This window comes from Salvelinus sp. IW2-2015, linkage group LG4q.1:29 (genome assembly GCF_002910315.2).
Source record: "Salvelinus sp. IW2-2015 linkage group LG4q.1:29, ASM291031v2, whole genome shotgun sequence".
NCBI lineage: Eukaryota > Metazoa > Chordata > Actinopteri > Salmoniformes > Salmonidae > Salvelinus > Salvelinus sp. IW2-2015.
In genome coordinates this window covers 61,543,971-61,565,698 of record NC_036842.1, presented here as the reverse complement: position 1 = coordinate 61,565,698, position 21,728 = coordinate 61,543,971, and the positions used below count along the sequence as shown (strand labels likewise).

Genomic DNA, 21,728 nt, shown 5'->3' with positions numbered 1-21,728 from the left:
GTTGGACACCAATACTCTTCACCTTCCCTGAGGCCTGCAAGGCCTCCATCCTGCACAGCATTACAGGACAGGCACGGCAATACACCACACTTGTAGATACCAAACATAGACCACGAAGAAAGACAAACCGTTTTGTTGCTATGAGATAAAGTATAGTGATGTTAATAAAGAGAAGGGGATAAAATAACGTGCTGACCTTCCACAGGCCCAGATAGTGTCAGTGGTGAGCATTTCTCCACCTGTTATAGGGAAGAGCTCATCACACACTTTCTAGAAGTAATTTAAAAGATGTGAACGCACACAGAGATTTGTTATTGAAATGTCAAGAACGGTATCAGTAGAGACCATTAGTCCCTGTATCATCCATGTGATTATTTGTGCCAGTGTCTGTGTGTATGTGGTTCCGTGTAGCTCAGTTGGTAGAGCATGGGAAGTGCCAGGGTTGTGGGTTCGAGTTCCATGGGGGACAATTATGAAAAAAGTATTATAATGTATGTACTTGCTACTGTAAATTGCTCTGGATAAGAGTGTCTGCTAAAATGTAAATGTACTGTAATCCCACCTTCAGTCCTACAGGGAAGTCCAGCTGCAGGTCACTCGGGGACTTGTTTCTCTTGCTCTCTCGCTTCCTTATCTTTCTAGTTAATCGTTGAACAATGTAAGAAGTACTTCACCACTATTGTGTATTTATGTGTACACTCAGGATGAAGGGGATGAAGGGGAATGTCCTAAAGGACATTTTCTTCTGAGGGGAAATACTGTAGACCTAGACTACAGGATCCTCATGCCCAAACAATATGTGGTAGGAAAGATGTGAGATTACATAGGCAAATGCACTGTGCGATATTTGTGATATTGTACAATAGTGTAGATTAAACTTAAAGTGTTTGGTAGTGTAATGCAAATACATTCCGGTATGCAGGTCCTGGAGGACAAATAATRTGACCATGTTGAATCTGCTCAGTATGGTCCCAGGCTGCAATTCACATATCAAACAGTAGATTGTGCTGTAGTATCAGCAATGMATGATTTCATGCTAGTCAGTCATCACACCGATTTTTCATTTTTTACAATAATCTTGAGAAGCATACCATTGAACCACAAGTGTATCTACAGTACAAATAGTCAAACTGATAMATGTATCTGTGTGTAGTAAGAGGGGAAGTATTCCAATGTAATATTTATTATTTGTGAGGATGTTTGTTTTCTTTAAATCCAAGAGAGCCTACATAGCGCTTTGAAACTGAAGRTGATTCGAGATCTTTCTAGGGGGTATGACATTTTACTATAAGAGAAAGTTCTGGCAGAAAATCTATAAGAGTACTGAATAAACAAAGTATGAAATGACAACAGCTCAAGACTGAAGTCATTCAATATCGTGTTCATGTTTAATGTTTTAATTCTCTTGAAGTCTTTTGAAGATTTACACCTGATCATAAACACTGGGTACATGCAGGCGTGTCAAAGACAAAGGACCAGTGAGTGAAACCCTAACCATGTCCACCCCCATTCTGGACTGATTGGACGTACCATTCAACCCTTAATAAGCTGTTACATGACTTTACTGATGGACAGGTCAGCTCAGGTCAAATCCCCATGTCTGGATTGGGTGTAGGCCTCAATAACAAACTATAATCAATAAATTAGTGGATACATCCTTTGATTTAGTTTTTATATTACCATGAGCTAATGAGTCACAACAAAAAACAGGTATTTCATAGCTTTACTTTGGTTTAAATAACTTTTTTACATAAAAAAATAACATTCAATATTACATGAAGATAGATTAACAAGTAGATAGGAAAGGTTTTGGTTGAGCATCATAATCCTAGCAAGAAAAAGTATGTAAAACAGACTATGGAAAGCACTGTATGTAATCTGATCCGTGCTGGTGCTTGAGTTCCATTTGTTTTCCTGGTAGGATCAACCCAACCATTAACCCCATCATGGTTTGAACAAAGGGGGTGGGTAAACCCCCGGTCCCTGGTTCTATAGGCCCAATGGTGTTCTGGTCAACCCAACATACAAAATAACACTGGAGCCTTGAGAATTGGTACAACCATGAAGCCAAATAATTAGKCAAAGTAAGGTTAACATAAAATGGCCATACAAAATATAAATATCAGGTCTGCTCATAWATTTAAGTTACCAAAGATGGACGAMCACCAATTACATTGCTAAATCCTTTGCTCCTGCAGTGCAACATAATTCTCTCACTCCTCTTCCCTAGTTTCTCTTCTTTCTTTCACCCSCTCTCTTCCYGTTCTCTTTTTTTCACATTCACTTTTGTCCCTTACTGCGTCCATACTCTCTGGTCTCCCTCTCTCTCAGGCTGTCTCTCATTGGTCCAGCTCGTTGCTGTCTTGGCTGCAGGGTCTGTAGTGGCGCTGGCAAAACTCCCGAATCCGTGCACATGCCTCCACCATCATCTCCTCTGGTACGGTCACCACGATCCGGAAGTAATTTGGGTACTCAAATGCCTGCAGGGAGAGAAGAGTTGTAAAAGACAGAACAAGGACATTTCTCCACCCTCGGTAGACAAAAAGGATGGATGAGACCATTGTGTGTGTGATGTTTTACCGTAGCAGGCAGGCAGAAGACGGACTGCTCAGTCACCAGATGCTCAGTGAACTGCACATCATTCTGGAACTCTGGGAAGTGTTTCATCTCAATCCCCACCTAGAAATGCCAAGACACGCACTAAGTATCCTGGTCTGTTCTATTATCTCCCCACCTACCAACTCCACACCAAGAGTTCTGGACACGTGAGACTCACCATGAGGTACATGGCTCCTGCTGGCAGCACAGGGGTCAGCCCAGGAACAGTGGACAGTTCAGAGAAACAGATCTCTGAGTTTGACTGAGAAAGAAGCAGGAAACCAGTCAATAGACAAGTCAGTAGGACAGTCAGACAGACAGATATCCAGATACGTCAATATGTTAGACTACTACCATCTGTAAATAAAGTAATTGGGGAAGGTTCAAGGGAGGGGGACTCACCTTGAGGAAACTGAGGGTTCTGTAGTAAAACTCCTGGGGCGTGTTGTTCAGGATGCTCTCTATCGCCCCCTGGACAACRGTGCAGGCACCSAGAATCCTCTGGCTAAGCTTAACCAAACCCTGACGAATCTAAACGCAGAAGAGAAACAAATTAGACACATAAGAAGTGATTCAACCCCCAGAGGACATGCACAGACTAATTTTACTGTGTGAGTATTGGTGTAGTGCAGGGAACATCAAGCAGATTCAGACGCGGGCCAATCTTTTCTTGAGCAGATGGTCASGGGGACGGAACATAATTACAAATCATTTGTAGACTKCAAATTGACCGCAAGAAGCCAAAACAGATATAATATTTGACTAAAATAATAATTTCAAACCTTGCTTACATTTGTGTACAATCATGTGATTATTATTATTATTATTATGGCTTCATGGTTGTATGTACACTGAGTATRCCAAATATTAGGAACACCTTCCTAATATTGAGTTGCATCCCCCSTTTTCCCCTCAGAACAGCCTCAATTCGTCTGGGCATGGACTCTACAAGGTGTCAAAAGCGTTCCACAGGGATTCTGGCCCATGTCGACTCCAATGCTTCCCACAGTTGTGTCAAGTAGGCTGGATGTCCTTTGGGTGRTGGACCATTCTTGATACACACGGGCAACTGTTGAGCTTGAAAAACCCAGCAGCGTTGCAGTTCTTGACATAAACTGGTGCACCTGGCACCTACTACCATACCCCGTTCAAAGGCACTAAAATCTTTTGTCTAGCCCATTCACCCTCAGAATACACAATCCATGTCTCAATTGTCTCAAGGCTTAAAAAYCTTTMTTTAACCTGTCTCCTCCCCTTCATCTACACGGATTKAAGTGGATTTAACAAGTGACATCAATAAGGGATCATAGCTTTCACCTGGATTCACCTGGTCAGTCTATGTCATGGAAATAGCAGGTGTTCTTAATGTTTGTATACTCAGTGTATATCTCTCTATTATGCGTGGGAATACTTTGGAACAGATTTCCAAAATTAAAATCACTTGGACCCGATTTGCTGGCGTTTTATACATTGTTTAACATCCAACAATAAAATGTGAATTCAAACAAAGAAATATTTTGCTCAGAAAACCTCCAGGACCACGTAAAATCACCCTTGGGCTGTCAGTTAGGGAACACTGGTGTAGTGTAATGTATGTGTATAGATAAACTGGACCATACATATGCAATTAGTGAGAGGCTGAAGGATTTACCTCTTTTCCGAAGAGTTGATTCCTGTCATGAATGAGGATCCAGCCCATCCTCCAGCCAGGAACCAACCATCGCTTGGCCAGACCGCCACATGCCAGGATGGGCACATCRCTGCTGAGGSACGCCATAGATTGGTACTTGCAACCTGGAAACACCTGATMATGGAGATACAGTAAACACTCATATCAATACAAAACACTGTAGAGGACAATGTCAAATCATCAGTGTTAGTTTACACTAAAGGGAAAGTGTTTTTACATAGTGATACATGTCTATTCTATCCACACTGCAGAGCAGTACACTCAGGGTCGTGCAAATGTCTTGAAAAATACACCCAACCACCAAGCAGATTGTGGCCAGTAAAAAAGGAAATGCAACAGATGAGACCGATCCAAGATAAATCTGATTGAAGGCCAGCTTGGGAAGGGAAAAGGGTAGAGCTGTGTTGACTAATCAAAAATGTCCTTTTGACACAAAGACCCTGATGTTTAGTGGGACTGACTTTTTTGATAAAAAAATACCTTTCTGCGAAAAGCAACCAAGGAGAGCAAATTTGGCAGTTGTGGAGATTCAAATAGATTAGAATAGAGGGGAAATCTTCCATTTCCACTTAAGGTCACTTCCAAGCTGTGTGGCTCAGCACAGCTTTCAAAGATGTTCAAAATCTGCCATTTCAGTGTGTTTGAGGCAAACAATTGCAGCCCTCATCTTGATTTTAGAWTGGGTAATTCAAAATGTAATAAGCTGTTTTTGAGTATGTAACTGTAATCCAATTACAMATTTTTTAAGAAGTTAAATAACTCCAGATGGGCTGGTACAGTAACTGTAATAAGCTGGCTTTCATTAGAGATGAGGCCTTGACGTCGCGTTTGGGATCCGCCCCGCATCCTATTGGTCAGAGCACAGTGACTGACAGTTCAGAAAAAGCTAATCTTAAACCTCACCTCAGACCTAATTTACAAACAGAGCATTTTTGGCACCACTCTATGCTCTCGTGAGCGATAGGCTTTTTCCACAGAGAGGAGCCCACAGGGGCCCTTAGGGAAAGAGCCTGGTGCTTGCCAAACATTCCCCTCTAACCGTGAGATGGAACTGATGCTGCCCAGACACGTCATGCCTCCACGCAGCCCCTAAACACCCCCACTCACCCCCACCCTCTCACCCGCTCTCGCACTATACTACCCTCACATCTACATTAATCGCAAACACATGCGGAAAAASTGCACAGTCATTCTGAGTTCTTCTGTTGTCCTGAGTGAGACATTGCTGGATTCAGAGCTCATGTGATTTATGCACTCACCCCCTCTAAAGGATTCACAAATCACCCCAACCACCTCTCTCCATTCTCACAGGGACTAATCATAAAAAACACAGATTTCTTGTAAATCTCATCAATGCATGAAATACTGCAAAAATACTGTTCCCCTATTAAATACATCTTAAAACACCTTACAGAATTTCAATTTAACACCCAACAATGGTAAAAACAAATTCCAATACCTTAAACTATCCCCCMAAAATCTTAAAATAACTCTCGGAAATTACTAAACTAATTCCAACCCTCAAAGCAGAGCAGAGGAGCGCCTACTGACGATTTTGAGGTGGTACAGAAAGCAGCTGCTGCTTCACGAGATATCTCTACCTGAAAATACATGATCTAAGTGATTGATAGTTGGTATTCAACAGTCATAAAAGTATGCCTTATTTACTTTGAAGAACTACAATATAGTGATTTTGTCAGACAGCATAAGCAGCAGCTCTATAGAGATGAGATGATGACTTGGAATTAAATAATAAAGTAATCAAATAAAACAAATGTAATATACACAACAGCTGAAATATTTTATTAAAGTAATGTTAACAAATTATGGTTTATATGTGATAAGCATCATGGAACTTTGATTCACTGTTTTATTCTGTGTTGTTACAGCATTCAACCCACATAGTGCTTTTAATGTTTAAAAAAGTAATCGAAACCGAAATTATATTTTTTTTTAACGAAACCGAACYGTCCTCAAAAAGCACTAATCACTCAGCACTACTACAGTATTACCTCTGTGGCTCATCCTTCACTTGCCCTGGCTGACCTAACCCCAGCACTGTTGCTCCGCCACTGCCAGCCCCGCATTCAGCCTGTGACACCCCTAATCCCCCCAGTGCTGATGTGGACGTGTCAGGCAGGTCTCCTCGGATACCCAGCAGAGCTGAGCCAGGGAAAACCTCCCTGTTACAGAATGTTAAAGAATGTGCCTCGCTGGTATTATGTATTACATGAGGGCCAGTGGCCAGCACGTAGGCTATACCCCAGAACTAGAAGCCTCCTCCTGGATGCATGACCTGGCTATTACTGTACTCCACCACACCTCCATAGAACCCCATAAACCAATTCACCCTGTGTTACACCCTAGTAAGCTCAACATCTTCATAATGCCAGAAGACAATACATTATCCTCTCCTTTTATGCAACAGACACAATGGCAGTTCTCTATTAATCTGTATGAGTGTTTGTCTGTGTTGTGTTTGTTTCTGAGAGGGCTTCTGTGTGTGTCTTGAACTCACCATGTCACCATAGATCTCATCAGCCAGGATTGGGATGCAATTTTTGGAGGCAACTAGACAAGAGAATAGACACAGTCATAGTTGTTTTAGTATAAATCCTTATATTGTGCTATAATGAGAGGGAACACTGTGGCTCAGGGGGTGAATGAACAGAGCTCACCAGAGAGGACATTCTTTAGGTGCTCTTTACTGTAGACAGAGCCGCAAGGGTTGGAAGGATTGTTGATGATCAGGCAGGTTGTCCTGTCATCGATCAGGCTTTCCATGTGCTGGAGATCGATCTCCCAAGACTTCTYTGGCTGCAAGTACAGACAMAGCCACTATGAGGCAGAGAGTAGGCACATGCACTTGAAAACACACAAACCTATCTGCAGATTCTGCACTGCCCTAACTATCTCAACTGACCTTTGATCTCTTAGTGCTATGATATCTTAGTGCCTGTCTCTTATACACATCTAGATGTGTATAAGAGACAGATTTTGTTCCTTCTCCTCAAAACATGTTTTTGTCACTCTCCCTCACATTTGAATCGCTCCCCTCTCCCTCCAGTACTCACCAGCAGGTTGTACAGTTTGACCTGGATTCCCAGAGACACAGCCAAAGTCTTGTAGAGGGAGAATCCAGGGCAGGGGATTAGGATGTTGTCTCCAGGGTTACACAGCACCGTGATGGCCAGATCTATAGCCTGGCTGCAGCCACTGGTCAGAACCACATCCTGCAAAGGAAGATAACAAGAGATTGTTAGACGTCTGTATGTCCTCTAGTTCTGGGGAAAGTTACAGTAGGGAGACAGAGGTGAACATATGGTGAAGAAAAATAAAGTTTGAAYGAGGAAAAGCAGATAAAGGATGAGTCAGGTAAACGCACCTCTGCCTCCAAGGGGGCCTCRGGGCAACTGTAGAAGTTTGCCACCACATCTCTGCTCTTCTGATAACCTGTCGATGAGTAGAAGACAACAGCTTATATTTTGTATTGTGTACTGTATTCAGTAGTCTGCTGGGACAAAGGGAGATTTCGCATGCATAAGTCATTAGAGCTACAATCATCATCAATCATAGCGGGGAACCTATTCAGTTCATCTGCCGACAGGTTAATGGCCCTATTTCACTTAGCTCTCTTAACTTCCCTGACCGAAATTCCTTTATAACATCCAACCTCTCAACCCCTTGCAAGTCACCCAACTCCCCTTTTAGCTGTGCCTCATCTAATATCTTCTCAATTACCATGTAATTTTCTTTACAAAAAAATATAATTTTACAMCATCTCACTCTATCCTTAGTATTTTGCACTTGACAAGCTTTTTGAAGTGTTGGTGCTGTGATAAAGTGTTTGCATGAGTCTTACCAACAGAGGGAGCATAGCCATTGTATTTGTGTGAGTCAATGGCATCCTTCAAGGCCTGGGTAACTTTTTCATCGGTAGGCAGGTTCCCGAACACTGTAGGGTCCCCTGATGGTGTGACAGAAAGACAAAGGAGTACATAAGAAACATAATTCTGGACAACTGCACATCACAAGTGAACACACTGAGTATATGCAAATAAGATAGTAGCATCTCACCAATGGATAGAGCAATCATGGGCTTCTCGGGGTTGGGTGTGAGCTTCATCCCGTCCACAATGGCACGGATGGGATTCAAGGTGTTGATTGACATCTCTGAGGGCCGGATGTTCCATCGCTGGCTGCGGCTCTTCTGCTTGGATTTATAAACACTGCCTTTCACAGTCTTATGTTGGATACCATTCTCGTTAAGACCTTTTCCATTGACGCCATTGAGAGAACTATTCTCATTGACACCATTCCCATTCATTTTGACCACATAGGAATTGTCCTCCATGTTACAACTGCAGCTCCAGATGGAAGTGATAGGAAGAAAAGTCAAATTGGGAGTAAAAGATAGGTAAAACAAATAGATTTCGATTAATAATTCCTGCATTACATTTTTTTGAAAAATATCATACAAATAAAATACTATACTATACTAAAATTATGAATGAATATACAAATAATACATTGGAAAACTGCAAATAAACTTGTTGGATAATTAAACGTCAGTGCAGAGAAGTAGGCTAGCCCAGATGTTCAATTACCCATGTAAATTCAACAGGTGCCATGTCTATAAAATCCAGATTGAACTCAAACGCGCTGCGTTTACTGTTCTGAACTGAAATGAAGATATGCGCGCAGTTGAACATTAAGGTGGCCTAATGAAGAGCCATCTACTGATCGGACTTGGACAAGTCTATCAATGACTTTCTTATCACAAGCGCAGTATAAATATATGCATTGTATAGTCCATAAGCTAAGAAATAAAACACATTTACATCACGCAAGAACAATAAATTAATAACCTAATTAACTTACATTTAACATAATAAAATCGAATCATTTAATCAACTCGTTGAGTTATCCCAAAAATATGAGAAACATMAGAAAATTGAAATAAGACAAAAACAACAAATATTCTGAAACGACATTGCCTATAGGCATCTCTTTTAAATAAGGTAATATTTGTTTCTACATGCGTAATAATAAACATGCGAGCTATACCTTAAATAAAAGGCAATAATACATTTGACCCGTAGCGGATTATACATTTCCTGTTAATAAATTGGATATTTACTTGCTAAGGGTAGTTAAATGCGTAATCATACATTTAAATGACAAAATAATGTTTAAATACCTTTACAATCTCAAAATAATTTCACACTCCAAATGAAGGAATTCAGGTAAAATATTCTATAYGTACTTATACTGATAAGTCTGTTATAAACCAGCTTTATAGCAAGCCCCCGAAAATGGGTGTTGGACCCTGCCCATCACTTCATTGGTGGAGACTGAGTGTTGTGCCATACACCCTGTTACACCATTCCCAAAAAATGTGAAACACCTCAAGGTTTGGGTTTATATGTATCATTTAACTCTTTCCAAAGGACATATACGAGACTCGTGACAGGAGACCCGTATGCTGTCCTCGTGCGTAATGCACATTTTCATGAATGGGAGATTTTTTTCGAATGAAGCATCAATCAGTTTCGATTAATCAAAGTAATTGATTTCAGCCTCTAACAACGGATCTCTCAAAAACGTGTTGAGGCTCAGTCAGGTTGAGTGCAGTTTAGGATTAGTATGATTTTTCCATTGTAAAAAAAAAAACAATGTAAAAATGGGGGTAAGTAGGCTAATAGACCCTAATCTATGGAACAGCTACACCTTGCTTACATGATGGTCTCTCCAGAACTGGTTTTGAGAGTGTTGTTTCAATGCTCCATGCATTGGGTTATTTTAAAATCCAGATTCTGAAGGGAATTATGATTTCTGGCAAATGACCACAGCATGTACAGTATGTATACAGGAGTACATGTAAGCTAAATAGGTATATACAGTCAAATACAGATAAGTAGTATACGATACAGTGCAATTGCTTCATGTGTGGAAAATAAAGCTTCAATTTATACACGTTGAAAATTCACACTTGACCATTTCTATTTAACACAGTAATGTAACAGGTAGCCTACAGCATAACTGTTGTTTTTTTGCTTCACTCTGGGGTTGATTACCCTCATGATGGGTAAATCAGTGAACTGGGACTGAAGGATTCGTGGTGCAATATTGATAAAGAGAGAGCTGTGTCCTGAAACATTTACAGAGGAATGTACTTTCTCTCAAGATAAATAAATACAAATCCTAGTAAGAACATTTTGCAGTCGTCCAAAACACACAAAACTCCCCTGAAACTTTGTACCCCACCATCCCCTTATCATCTGGCTAAGGACCCTTTGCCCTATGCACCAGCCAGTGTGGTGGGGTTGAGTCAGTGAAGGACCCTGTCATTCTCCGTACCTATGTTGACCACGTTCCTGTCCACCTTCTACATACACAATATTCTGAATAAATAAAACATTTACCTTGAAACACATACCCTAAATCGATGTCCTCACTTGACCTACCCCAAAATGATTATGGACTAACAGTACTTTTCCCTCTAAAGGCAGTGTGTCAACACAAATGCATAGGGGGTATGCACTAACAGTTTGATGACCCTTAACATGTCACTTACATCACAGCCAGGAATGATTCACAGCTCTCCATTTGTACATCTGTTGTCGGGCGATTCCACACCAACTGGAGCGGAAAATATTTTTGGTATCGCAGATTGTTCTGACAATTCTCACATAGAAACTTCATTGAGAGGAAGGATGTTTGAAATGCTTTTTACAGTTTTATCACAAACCATTTTTTAGAAAATTATAACKAAAGTGGCCATTTTAGGCCCTTTTTTAGACCTATACATGCCTCCTGGAAGACGTTMTGATCTGTGAACACCAAGTGATACAGAAAACATTTGTGTCACAATACTCCTTATGTGCTCTAAAATATGGAGTATGTCTTGATTCTGAAATTTTTCACATTAATTTATTCAACATTAAATATATTCATATTTCAAAATAACCCTTTTGATGTTGTTCATTTTAAGACATTGTTTAGAACAATATACTCTACAAGTACATCACATTTCCAGAGTGGACTCTGCTAACTCTGAATGTATGAAAAATGTTATGCGCACCACCAACACAGTGAATGGGAAAATGGATTCAAAGGGAACTCCCTCTGCTGGTGACTTGCTGAATGTGCAATCCTAAAAGAGGGCTGTGATTGGTTAATGACCTATGATGTCAATTTCTATATATAAAATGGCTCATATCATTAAAAGTACCAGAGAGAAATTGTAGATGTTTGTAGAGTATAATTGTCACAAACAATGTCTAAAAATAAACTACASTAAACAGAAATATAAACACACACATGTAAACTGTTTGTCCCATGTTTCATGAGCTGAAATAAGAGATCCAAGAAATGGGGGGTGCGGAGGAGTTTTTCTGTCTGTAATAAAGCCCTTTTGTGGRGGAAAAGCTCATTCTGATTGGCTGGGCCTGGCTCCCCAGTGGGTCGGCCTGGCTCCCAAGTGGGTGAGCCTATGCCCTCCAGGCCCACCAGTGGCGGCACCCCTACCCAGTCGTGTGAAATCCAAAGATTAGGACCTAATGAATTTATTTAAATCGATTGATTTCCTTATATGAACTGTAACTCAGCAAAACCTTTTAAATTGTTGCATGTTGCATTTATATTTTTGTTCAGTATAAATAAAAAGGGTCGTTTTGAGGTATTCATTTTAATATTTCTTTATGTTGACTAAATTTATGTGTATTTCAGAATCTAGACATATTCCATATTTGAGAAAACACTATACGGAGTATAATGACATCAAGATATTGTCTGTCATGCACGGTTCACAGATCATAGGGCATTACAGAAGGCAGGTATACAGTACCAGTCAAAAGTTTGGACACACCTACTCATTCAAAGGGTTTTTCTTTATTTGTACTATTTTCTACATTGTAGAATAATAGGGAAGACATCAACACTATGAAATAACACATATGGAATCATGTTGTAACCAAAAAAGTGATAAACAATTCAAAATACATTTTAGAATTGAGATTTTTCAAAGTAGCCACCCATTGCCTTGATGACAGCTTTGCACATGTAACAGTTTAACTTTCGTCTGTCCCCTCGCCCCTACCTGGGCTCGAACCAGGGACCCTCTGCACACATCAACAACAGTTACCCACGAAGCATCGTTACCCATCGCGCCACAAAAGCCATGATGATGGAATGGCGTATTGCTGCAGAATGCTGTGGTAGCCATGTTGGATAAGTGTGCCTTGAATTCTGAATAAATCATTGACAGTGTCACCAGCAAAGCACCCCCACACCATCACTCCTCCATGCTTCATGGTGGGAACCACAAATGCGTAAATCATCCATTCACCTACTCTGTGTCTCACAAAGACATGGCGTTTGGAACCAAAAATCTCAAATTTGGACTCATCAGACCAAAGGACAGATTTCYCCRGTCTAATGTCTATTTGTAAACGAAGAGATCTTCTGTTGAATCTGACAATTAATCTTGATGGTTGTACAGTCGTCTCAAAMAAAACTGTGAAGGACCTCGGCGTTACTCTGGACCCTGGTCTCTCTTTTGACAAAYATATCAAGACTGTTTCAAGGACCCCTCCTGTCTCAGCCTCCAGTATTKATGCTGCAGTAGTTTATGTGTTGGGGGGCTAGGGTCAGTCTGTTATATCTGGAGTATTTCTCCTGTCTTATCCGGTGTCTTGTGTGAATTTAAGTATGCTCTCTCTAATTCTCTCTCTTTTTCTCTCTTTCTAATTCTCTCTTTCTTTCTCTCTTTCTTTCTTTCTCTCTCTCGGAGGACCTGAGCACCATGCCTCAGGACTACCTGGCCTGATGACTCCTTGCTGTCCCCAGTCCACCTGGCTGTGCTGCTGCTCCAGTTTCAACTGTTCTGCCTGTGGCTATGGAACCCTGACCTGTTTMCCGGAYGTGCTACCTGTCCCAGACCTGCTGTTTYCAACTCTCTAGAGACAGCAGGAGCGGTAGAGATACTCTGAATGATYGGTTATGAAAAGCCAACTGACATTTACTCCTGAGGTGCTGAMCTGTTGCACCCTCGACAACCACTGTGATTATTATTATTTATGAACATTTGAACATCTTGGCCATGTTCTGTTATAATCTCCACCCGGCACAGCCAGAAGAGGACTGGCCACCCCTTGTAGCCTGGTTCCTCTCTAGGTTTCATCCTAGGTTCTGGCCTTTCTAGGGAGTTTTTCCTAGCCACCGTGCTTCTACACCTTCATTGCTTGCTGTTTGGGGTTTTAGGCAGGGTTTCTGTAAAGCACTTTGTGACATCAGCTGATGTAAGAAGGGCTTTATAAATACATTTGATTGATTGATTGATTGATATTGCTCATGTTTCTTGGCCCAAGCAAGTCTCTTCTTATTATTGGTGTCTTTTAGTAGTAGTTTCTTTGCAGCAATTCAACCATGAAGGCCGGATTCACGCAGTCTCCTCTGAACAGTTGATGTTGAGATGTACCCGTTACTTGAACTCTGTGAAGCATTTATTTGGGATGCAATTTCTGAGGCTAGTAACTCTAATGAACTTATCCTCTGCAGCAGAGGTAACTCTGGGTCTTCCTTTCCTGTGGCGGTCCTCATGAGAGCCAGCTTCATCAAAGCGCTTGATGGTTTTGTGACTGCACCTGAAGAAACATTCAAAGTTCTTTAAATGTTCCATATTGACTGACCTTCATGTATTAAARTAATGATGGACTGTTGTTTCTCTTTGCTTATTTGTGCTGTTCTTGCCATAATATGGGCTTGGTCTTTTATCAAATAGGGCTATCTTCTGTATACCATCCCTACCTTGTCACAACACTACTGATTGGCTCAAATGCAYGAAGAAGGAAAGAAATTCCACAAATTAACTTTTAACAAGGCACATCTGTTAATTTAAATGCATTCCAGGTGACTACCTCATGAAGATGGTTGAGAGTATGCCAAGAGTGTGCAAAGCTGACATCAAGGCAAAGGGTGGCTACTTTGAGGTATCTCAAATATAAAATATATTTAGATTAGTTTAACACTTTTTTGGTTACTACATGATTCCATATGTGTTATTTCATAGTTTTGATGTCTTCACTATTATTGTACAATGTAGAAAATATCACAAATGTTGAAAAAACATTGAATGATCAGTTGTGTCCAAACTTTTGATTGGTACTGTAGGTCTAAAAATGGGACTGAAATGGTCAATTTCATCATGATTTTCTYAAAAATGGTTTGTGATACAAATGTAAAAAACATGTTAAACATYCTTCCTCCCAATTAAGTTCCTATGTGAGAATTGCCAGAACAATCTGACTGAGATACTAAAAATATGTTCCGCTCCCGCTGGCATGGAATCACCCTGTTGCATGGTGCAGTGATGTACCCAATTTCTAATAAAGTGATCGTCATTGATTGGTCCTCGAAAAAGAGGTTCACAATGATTGGTCAGAAGATTTAACAGTCCACTCAGAAGCTCTGTGTCATATTTTACCCATGCCATCAAACAGACACCTCTTTGACTCAACATAACCCTGCATGAAATACAACCGTTCCTGAGGTCACACTCATTATTGTGTAAGAATCTAGGTCAGTAAGAAACTGGAGTGTGTATTGTGGTATGTAAAGGGGTATTATACTACACCCGGTAAAATTGGGCCTATTGAAAACTGTTACTAAAATGTAATCTGAATTCTGATRCTCAATAATTAGTTCCAAACTGCCTCAGCAAGCAGCACAAGAACTGTTCGTCRGGAGCTTTATGAAATGGTGTTTCAGATAAAATACAATTGTATTGGTCACATACACATATTTAGCAGATGTTATTGCGTGTGTAATGAAATGCTTGTGTTCCTAGCTCCAATAGTGCAGTAGTATCTAACAATTCACAACAATACACACAAATCTAAAGTAAAATGGAATTTAAAAATATATAAATATTAGGACGAGCAATGTTGGAGTGGCATTGACTAAAATACAGTAGAATAGARTACAGTATATACATATGAAATGAGTAAACATTATTACTGTAAGGATCGACGCTGGAGACGAGAAGCAGGTACAGGGAGTGAACATTTAATGAAACACRRACATGAAACAGAACAGGAGCAGCGTCTAGACAGGGGAAAAATAACCACATCAATACTGACACAGGGAACAAAGTGAGGTGCAGACAGATATAGAGGGGGTAATCAACAAAGTAATGGAGTCCAGGTGAGCCCATTATTGCGCAGCTGTGCATAATGATGGTGACAGGTGTGCATAATGAAGGGAAGCCTGGCGCCCCTCAGCGCCAGAGAGGGAGAGTGGGAGCAGACTTGACAGTACCTCCCCATCTAGGGGCCCCACCCGGCGTCCCACCTGGGCGAGCCTGGCGGGCCGGCCGAGGCATGGGCGCTGGACAAGCTGGCTGAGGCGTAGAAGCCCAACAAGCCGGCAGAGGCGTGGGAGCCTGGTGAGCCGGCTGAGGCGTGTGAGCCTGATGGGCCGGCAGAAGCATGACGTGGGGTGGGCGCCTGCCAAGCCCACCRGGGCAAGAAGACCTCTCGAGTCAGCTAAGGCGTGGAAGCCCGACGAGYCGGCTGAGGYGTGGGAGCCTGACGAACCGGCCGAGGGATGGCGTGAGAGCCTGCCGAGCCAACCGAGGCTTGTGAGTCTCTCAAGCAAGCTGAGGCATAGGAGCCTGATGAGCCAGCTGAGGCATCCCCCGGTTGCTTTGGCAGCGGCACCCGGACCCGACGTCACCAAAAAATATATATATAAAAAATMCCTGATGCTTCCAATTGGGGTGTCAGCATTCTGTAAGGATCAACGCTGGAGACGAGAAGCAGGTACAGGGAGTGAACATATAATGAAACACAGACATGAAACAGAACAGGAGCAGCGTATGGACAGGGTAAAAATAACGACATCAATACTGACACAGGGAACAAAGTGAGGAGCAGACAGATATAGARGGGGTAATCAAAAAAGTAATGGAGTCCAGGTGAGTCCGATATTGCACAGCTGCACGTAATGATGGTGACAGGTGTATGTAATGAAGGGCAGCCTGAGAGGGAGAGCAGGAGCAGGCGTGACAATTACAGTGACWAGTGTTCTATTATTAAAGTGACCAGTGATTCCATGTCTATGTATGTAGGGCAGAAGCCTCTAAGGTGCAGGATTGAGTAACCGGGTGGTAGGATGTAGTGATGGCTGATGGCCTTAAGATAGAAGCTATTTTTCAGTCTCTCGGTCACAGCTTTGATGCACCTGTACTGACCTCGCCTTCTGGATGACAGCGGGGTGAACAGGCCGTGGCTCGGGTGGTTGATGTCCTTGATGATATTTTTGGCCTTCTTGTGACATCGGGTGGTGTAGGTATCCTGGAGGGCAGTCAGTGTGCCCCCGGTGATGCGTTGGGCAGGCTGCACCACCCTCTGGAGAGCCATGCGGTTGTGGGCAGTGCAGTTGCCGTACCAGGCAGTGGTACAGTCCAACAGGATGCTCTCAATTGTGCATCTGTAAAAGTTTGTGATGGTCTTAGGGGCCAAGCCAAATTTCTTCAGCCTCCTGAGGTTGAAGAGGTGCTGTTGCGCCTTCTTCACCACACTGTCTGTGTGGGTGGACCATATCAGATTGTCAGTGATGCCTACTACTGTTGTGTCGTCTGCAAACTTGGTGATTGAGTTGGTGGCTTGCGTGGCCATGGAGTCATGGGTGAACAGGGAGTACAGGAGGGGGCTGAACACACACCCTTGTGGGGCCCTTGTGTTGAGGATCAGCGAAGTTGAGGTGTTGGTTCCTACCTTTACCACCTGTGGGTGGGGTTCGGACCCAGGGCCCCGAGCTTAATGATGAGCTTGGAGGGTACTATGGTGTTGAAGGCTGAGCTATAGTCAATGAACAGCATTCCTACATAGGTATTCCTCTTGTCCAGATGGGATAGGGCAGTGTGCACTGCAATGGTGATTGCATCGTCTGTGGATCTATTGGGGTGGTAAGCAAATTGAAGTGGGTCTAGGGTGTCGGTAAGGTGAAGGTGATATGATCCCAAACTAGYCTCTCAAAGCACTTCATGATGACAGAAGTGAGTGCCACGGAGCGATAGTCATTTAGTTCAGTTAACTTTGCTTTCTTGGGTACAGGAACAATGGTGGACATCTTGAAGCAAGTGGGGACAGCAGACTGGGATAGGGAGAGATTGAATATGTCCGTAAACACTCCAGCCAGCTGGTCTGYGCATGTTCTGAGGATGYGGCTAGGGATGCCATCTGGGCTGGCAGCCTTGTGAGGGTTAACRCGCTTAAATGTCTTGCTCAAGTCGGCCACAGAGAACGAGAGCCAGTCCTTGGGAGCGGGCCGCATCGGTGGCACTGTATTATCCTCAAAGTGGGCGAAGAAGGTGTTTAGCTTGTCCGGGAGCAAGACGTCGGTGTCCGCGACATGGCTGGTTTTCCCTTTGTAATCCGTGATTGTCTGTAGACCTTGCCACATGCGTCTCATGTCTGAGCCATTGAATTGCAACTCCACTTTGTCTCTGTACTGACGTTTTGCCTGTTTGATTGCCTTACGGATGGAATAACTACACTGTTTGTATTCGATCATATTCCTAGTCACCTTGCCATGGTTAATTCCCCTACCCCCTATTCCCCTCAGGAACCTAAAAAGATTTGGCATGGGTCCTGAGATCCTCAAAAGGTTCTACACCTGCAACATCGAGAGCATCCTGACTGATTGCATCACTGCCTGGTACGGCAACTGCTCTGCCTCTGAACGCAAGGCACTACAGAGGGTAGTGCGTACGGCCCAGTACATCACCGGGGCTAAGCTGCCTGCCATCCAGGACCTCTACTCCAGGCGGTGTCAGAGGAAAAATTGTCAAAGACCCTAGCCACCCCAGTCATAGACTGTTCTCTCTACTACCGCATGGCAAGCAGTACCGGCGTGCCAAGTCTAGGACAGAAAGGCTTCTCAACAGTTTTTACCCCCATGCCATAAGACTCCTGAACAGGTAATCAAATGGCTACCCGGACTATTTGCATTGTGTGCCCCCCCCAACCCCTCTTTTTACGCTGCTGCTACTCTCCGTTTATCATATATGGATAGTCACTTTAACTATACATTCATGTACATACTACCTCAATTGGGCCGGCCAACCAGTGCTCCCGCACATTGGCTAACCGGGCTATCTGCATTGTGTCCCACCCACCACCCACCAACCCCTCTTTTACGCTACTGCTACTCTCTGTTCGTCATATATGCATAGTCACTTTAACCATATCTACATGTACATACTACCTCAATCAGCCTGACTAACCGGTGTCTGTATGTAGCCTCGCTACTGTATATAGCCTGTCTTTTTACTGTTGTTTTATTTCTTTACCTACCCATTGTTCACCTAATACCTTTTTTGCACTATTGGTTAGTAAGCATTTCACTGTAAGGTCTACACCTGCTGTATTCAGCGCACGTGACAAATAAACTTTGATTTGATTTGATTCCAATTGGTCAGACCAGCATTGAATAGACCTTAGCATGGGTACTTCCTGTTTGAGTTTCTTCCTATAGGAAGGGAAGAGCACAATTGAGTCGGGATCTGATTTGCCAAAGGGAGGGTGGGAAAGGCGTTGTAGGCATCCTGGAAGGGGGAGTAGCAGTGGTTGAGTGTTTTTCCAGTACTACAGTCAATGTGTTGATAGAACTTCTGTAGCGTTTTCCTCAAATTTGCTTTGTTAAAATCCCCAACTACAATAAATGTGGCCTCAGGATATGTGGTTTCCAGTTTGCATAAAGTCCAGTGTAGTTCCTTGAGAGCCGTCGTTGTATCGGTTTGAGGGGGAATATACACGGCTGTAACTATAACCGAAGAGAATTCTCTTGGGAGGTAATATGGTTGCATTTGATTGTGATGTATTCTAGGTCGGATGAACAAAAGGACTTGTTTTATGTACGTTATCACAATCACACCATGAGTAGTTAATCATGAAACATACACCACCGCCTTTCTTCTTCCCGGAGAGTTCTTTATTCCTGTCTGCGCGATGTACTGAGAACTCAGCTGGCTGTATGGATGGAGACAGTATATCCGGAGAGAGCCATGATTCCTTGAAACAGAGTATGTTACAGTCCCTGATGTCTCACTGGAAGGAAATCCTCTCCCTGAGCTCATCTACTTTATTGTCCAGAGACTGAACATTAGCGAGTAATATACTCGAAAGCGGTGGATGGTGTGCTTCCTCCTGAGTTGGACTAGAAGTCCACTCCGAATACCTTTTCTCCGCCGGCGGCGTCTTGGAGCAGCCTTAGGGATAAGTTCAATTGCCCTGGGGGTTACGAACAAAGGATCCAATTCGGGAAAGTCATATTCCTGGTCGTAATGCTGGCGAGTTACCGCCGCTCTGATATCCAAAAGTTATAACACAAAAAAACGTTCTGGGCTAATAATGTAAGAAATAACAAGCAAAAAAACAAATTACTGCAAAGTTGCTTAGGAGCTAGAAGCAGAGCTGCCATGTCTGTTGGCACCATCCATGGCCGAGCAGCCTGTGGTTGTTAATTTCTTTACTATCAAATGAGGAGAGACAAATGTATCACACAAGTCAGAGTTATACTTAAACTAAACCTTTAATCACTTATAAGGGAGCCGGTCAATTCAACACACACATATAAAGTGAATCGATTGAGTGCTCTACGATAATGATGGCTGGTCATGGCTGGTCGACGATTCACGCTCAGATGATTGGTTGAGAGCCCCGAGGCAAAAGTACAAAGGTCTTTTATAGCCAAGATACACCTCTTTCAACCTACATGACGAACAACAGATATATAAAATGGGGCACAAGGTTAAGATCTGTATGAAAGATACCTATAATACATAGCAGACAGTATCTGCTGTGTCAACAGTTTTCATTGTGTAGAGACCAGTGTCTGTCCCTCCGACTCCAAACTGGAACCATCTCTTCCTGGTATGGTATAGAACAGAAACATTAACTCGTGCTCTGGAATGCTCTTTAGGTTTTATCACCCAAAAGACATTGTAATTCTCCTGTCAGTGTCATCTCCCAGAGGCCCATCCTCAGTAGAACACACACAATAGTTAACAGAATACTCTATTCTGTTGCATAAAACAACCATTTGATTCAATAAAACGCAGCCTTTCTCTTCGTAATAATTGCAATTTCCCACCATAAGCCCAAGATCACCATGCGCAATGCCAAGTGGTGGAGTGGTGTAATGCTCGCCACCTTTGGACTCCGAAGCAGTGGAAACACGTTCTCTGGCGTGATAATTCACGCTTCACCATCTGGCAGTCCAGCGGACGAATCTGAGTTTGGCGGATGCCAGGAGAACACTATCTGCCCGAATGCATAGTGCTAACTGTAAAGTTTGGTGAAAGAGGAATAATGGTCTGGTGTTGTTTTTCATGGTTCGGGCCCCTTAGTTCCAGTGAAGGGAAATCTTAACACTACAGTATACTTTGACATTCTAGACGATTCTGTGCTGCCAACATTTTGGCAACAGTTTGGGGAAGGCCCTTTCCTGTTTCAGCATGACAATGCCCCGTGCCAGGACCAACTCCATATTAATGCCCATGATTTTGGAATGATATGTTCGATGAGCAGGTGTCCACATACTCTTGGACATATAGTGTACATTCTCTAGTTGAATTAAATTCTCAAGCATAAAATAACTGAAGTCTTGACAATAATCTCCATTTTTCTACACACACCTGGTCAGAAAATGTGTCACATTGCATCACTGACTCCACTTACTGAAGGCAATGCAGCAACCTGTTCTCCAGTTTCTGGGCATAGTATTCTCCATATTGTTCAGAGAACCTGCACATCAATACATATACAACGTCCTACACACAACACCTCAACCCTAGAGAAGGAGACATGCATTCCTCCATCATACCATCTCCATTGCTTCAGAGTTTCACCATAATCTACTAAAGGCTGAATATATAGCATCCCTACTGGACAGCAAAGGAACAGCTAACCAACCTTTATCGTGGCACAATCTTCTCAGAGTGGCCTATCATGTATTCAGCATCTTCTTCATTCATATCACAAGACACCACTGAAACCAGGAATAGTTGAAGGTCACACTTCACATAGCTGAAGGTCACACAAGGCATATACATGTAGATGTCAATTACACCCATGTAATCATACGAGACAAAGAGAGCAATAGAAAGGGAGCATGGAAAAAAGATGGGGGATTTAGCAAGCCTTGATATGAGCTTTCATATTGCAAAAGTATGGGCCAAAGCCTTAAAGTCCTGGTGGTTCTTCCTCATTAGGTGCATCTCTTGTCAGTTCTGAAAAAGAGCAAAGAAAAAGGACATTTTGCTCAGTAACCCACTACTCACTGGGTCGATCAGAGCTGCTGATATTCAGATATACAATTGATTCAGTTTAGTCAACAGTGTTGACCAAAGATCAAAGTAATCAAATCATGGCAA

General features: G+C 42.5%; 1 protein-coding gene across 2 annotated transcripts; it reads right to left on the bottom strand.

Annotated features, from left to right (window-relative positions):
- Window positions 1–1,709: 1,709 nt before the first annotated feature.
- LOC111962314 (tyrosine aminotransferase) lies at window positions 1,710–9,680 on the bottom strand. Of its 2 annotated transcripts, none has more exons than XM_023985314.2 (12): window positions 9,489–9,680; window positions 8,366–8,649; window positions 8,151–8,255; window positions 7,674–7,741; window positions 7,363–7,521; window positions 6,967–7,105; window positions 6,807–6,859; window positions 4,250–4,402; window positions 3,001–3,129; window positions 2,777–2,860; window positions 2,581–2,679; window positions 1,710–2,480 (listed from the first exon to the last, which is right to left on the bottom strand). In XM_023985314.2, exons 2-12 carry the CDS (start codon window positions 8,640–8,642, stop codon window positions 2,340–2,342), a joined length of 1,407 nt encoding a protein of 468 aa, XP_023841082.1. In that variant the 5' UTR covers window positions 8,643–8,649; window positions 9,489–9,680; the 3' UTR covers window positions 1,710–2,339. The 2 variants fall into 2 exon arrangements, with proteins under 2 accessions (XP_023841082.1, XP_023841083.1); XM_023985315.2 differs by having other exon boundaries at window positions 8,366–8,655; window positions 9,489–9,589.
- Window positions 9,681–21,728: the final 12,048 nt, after the last annotated feature.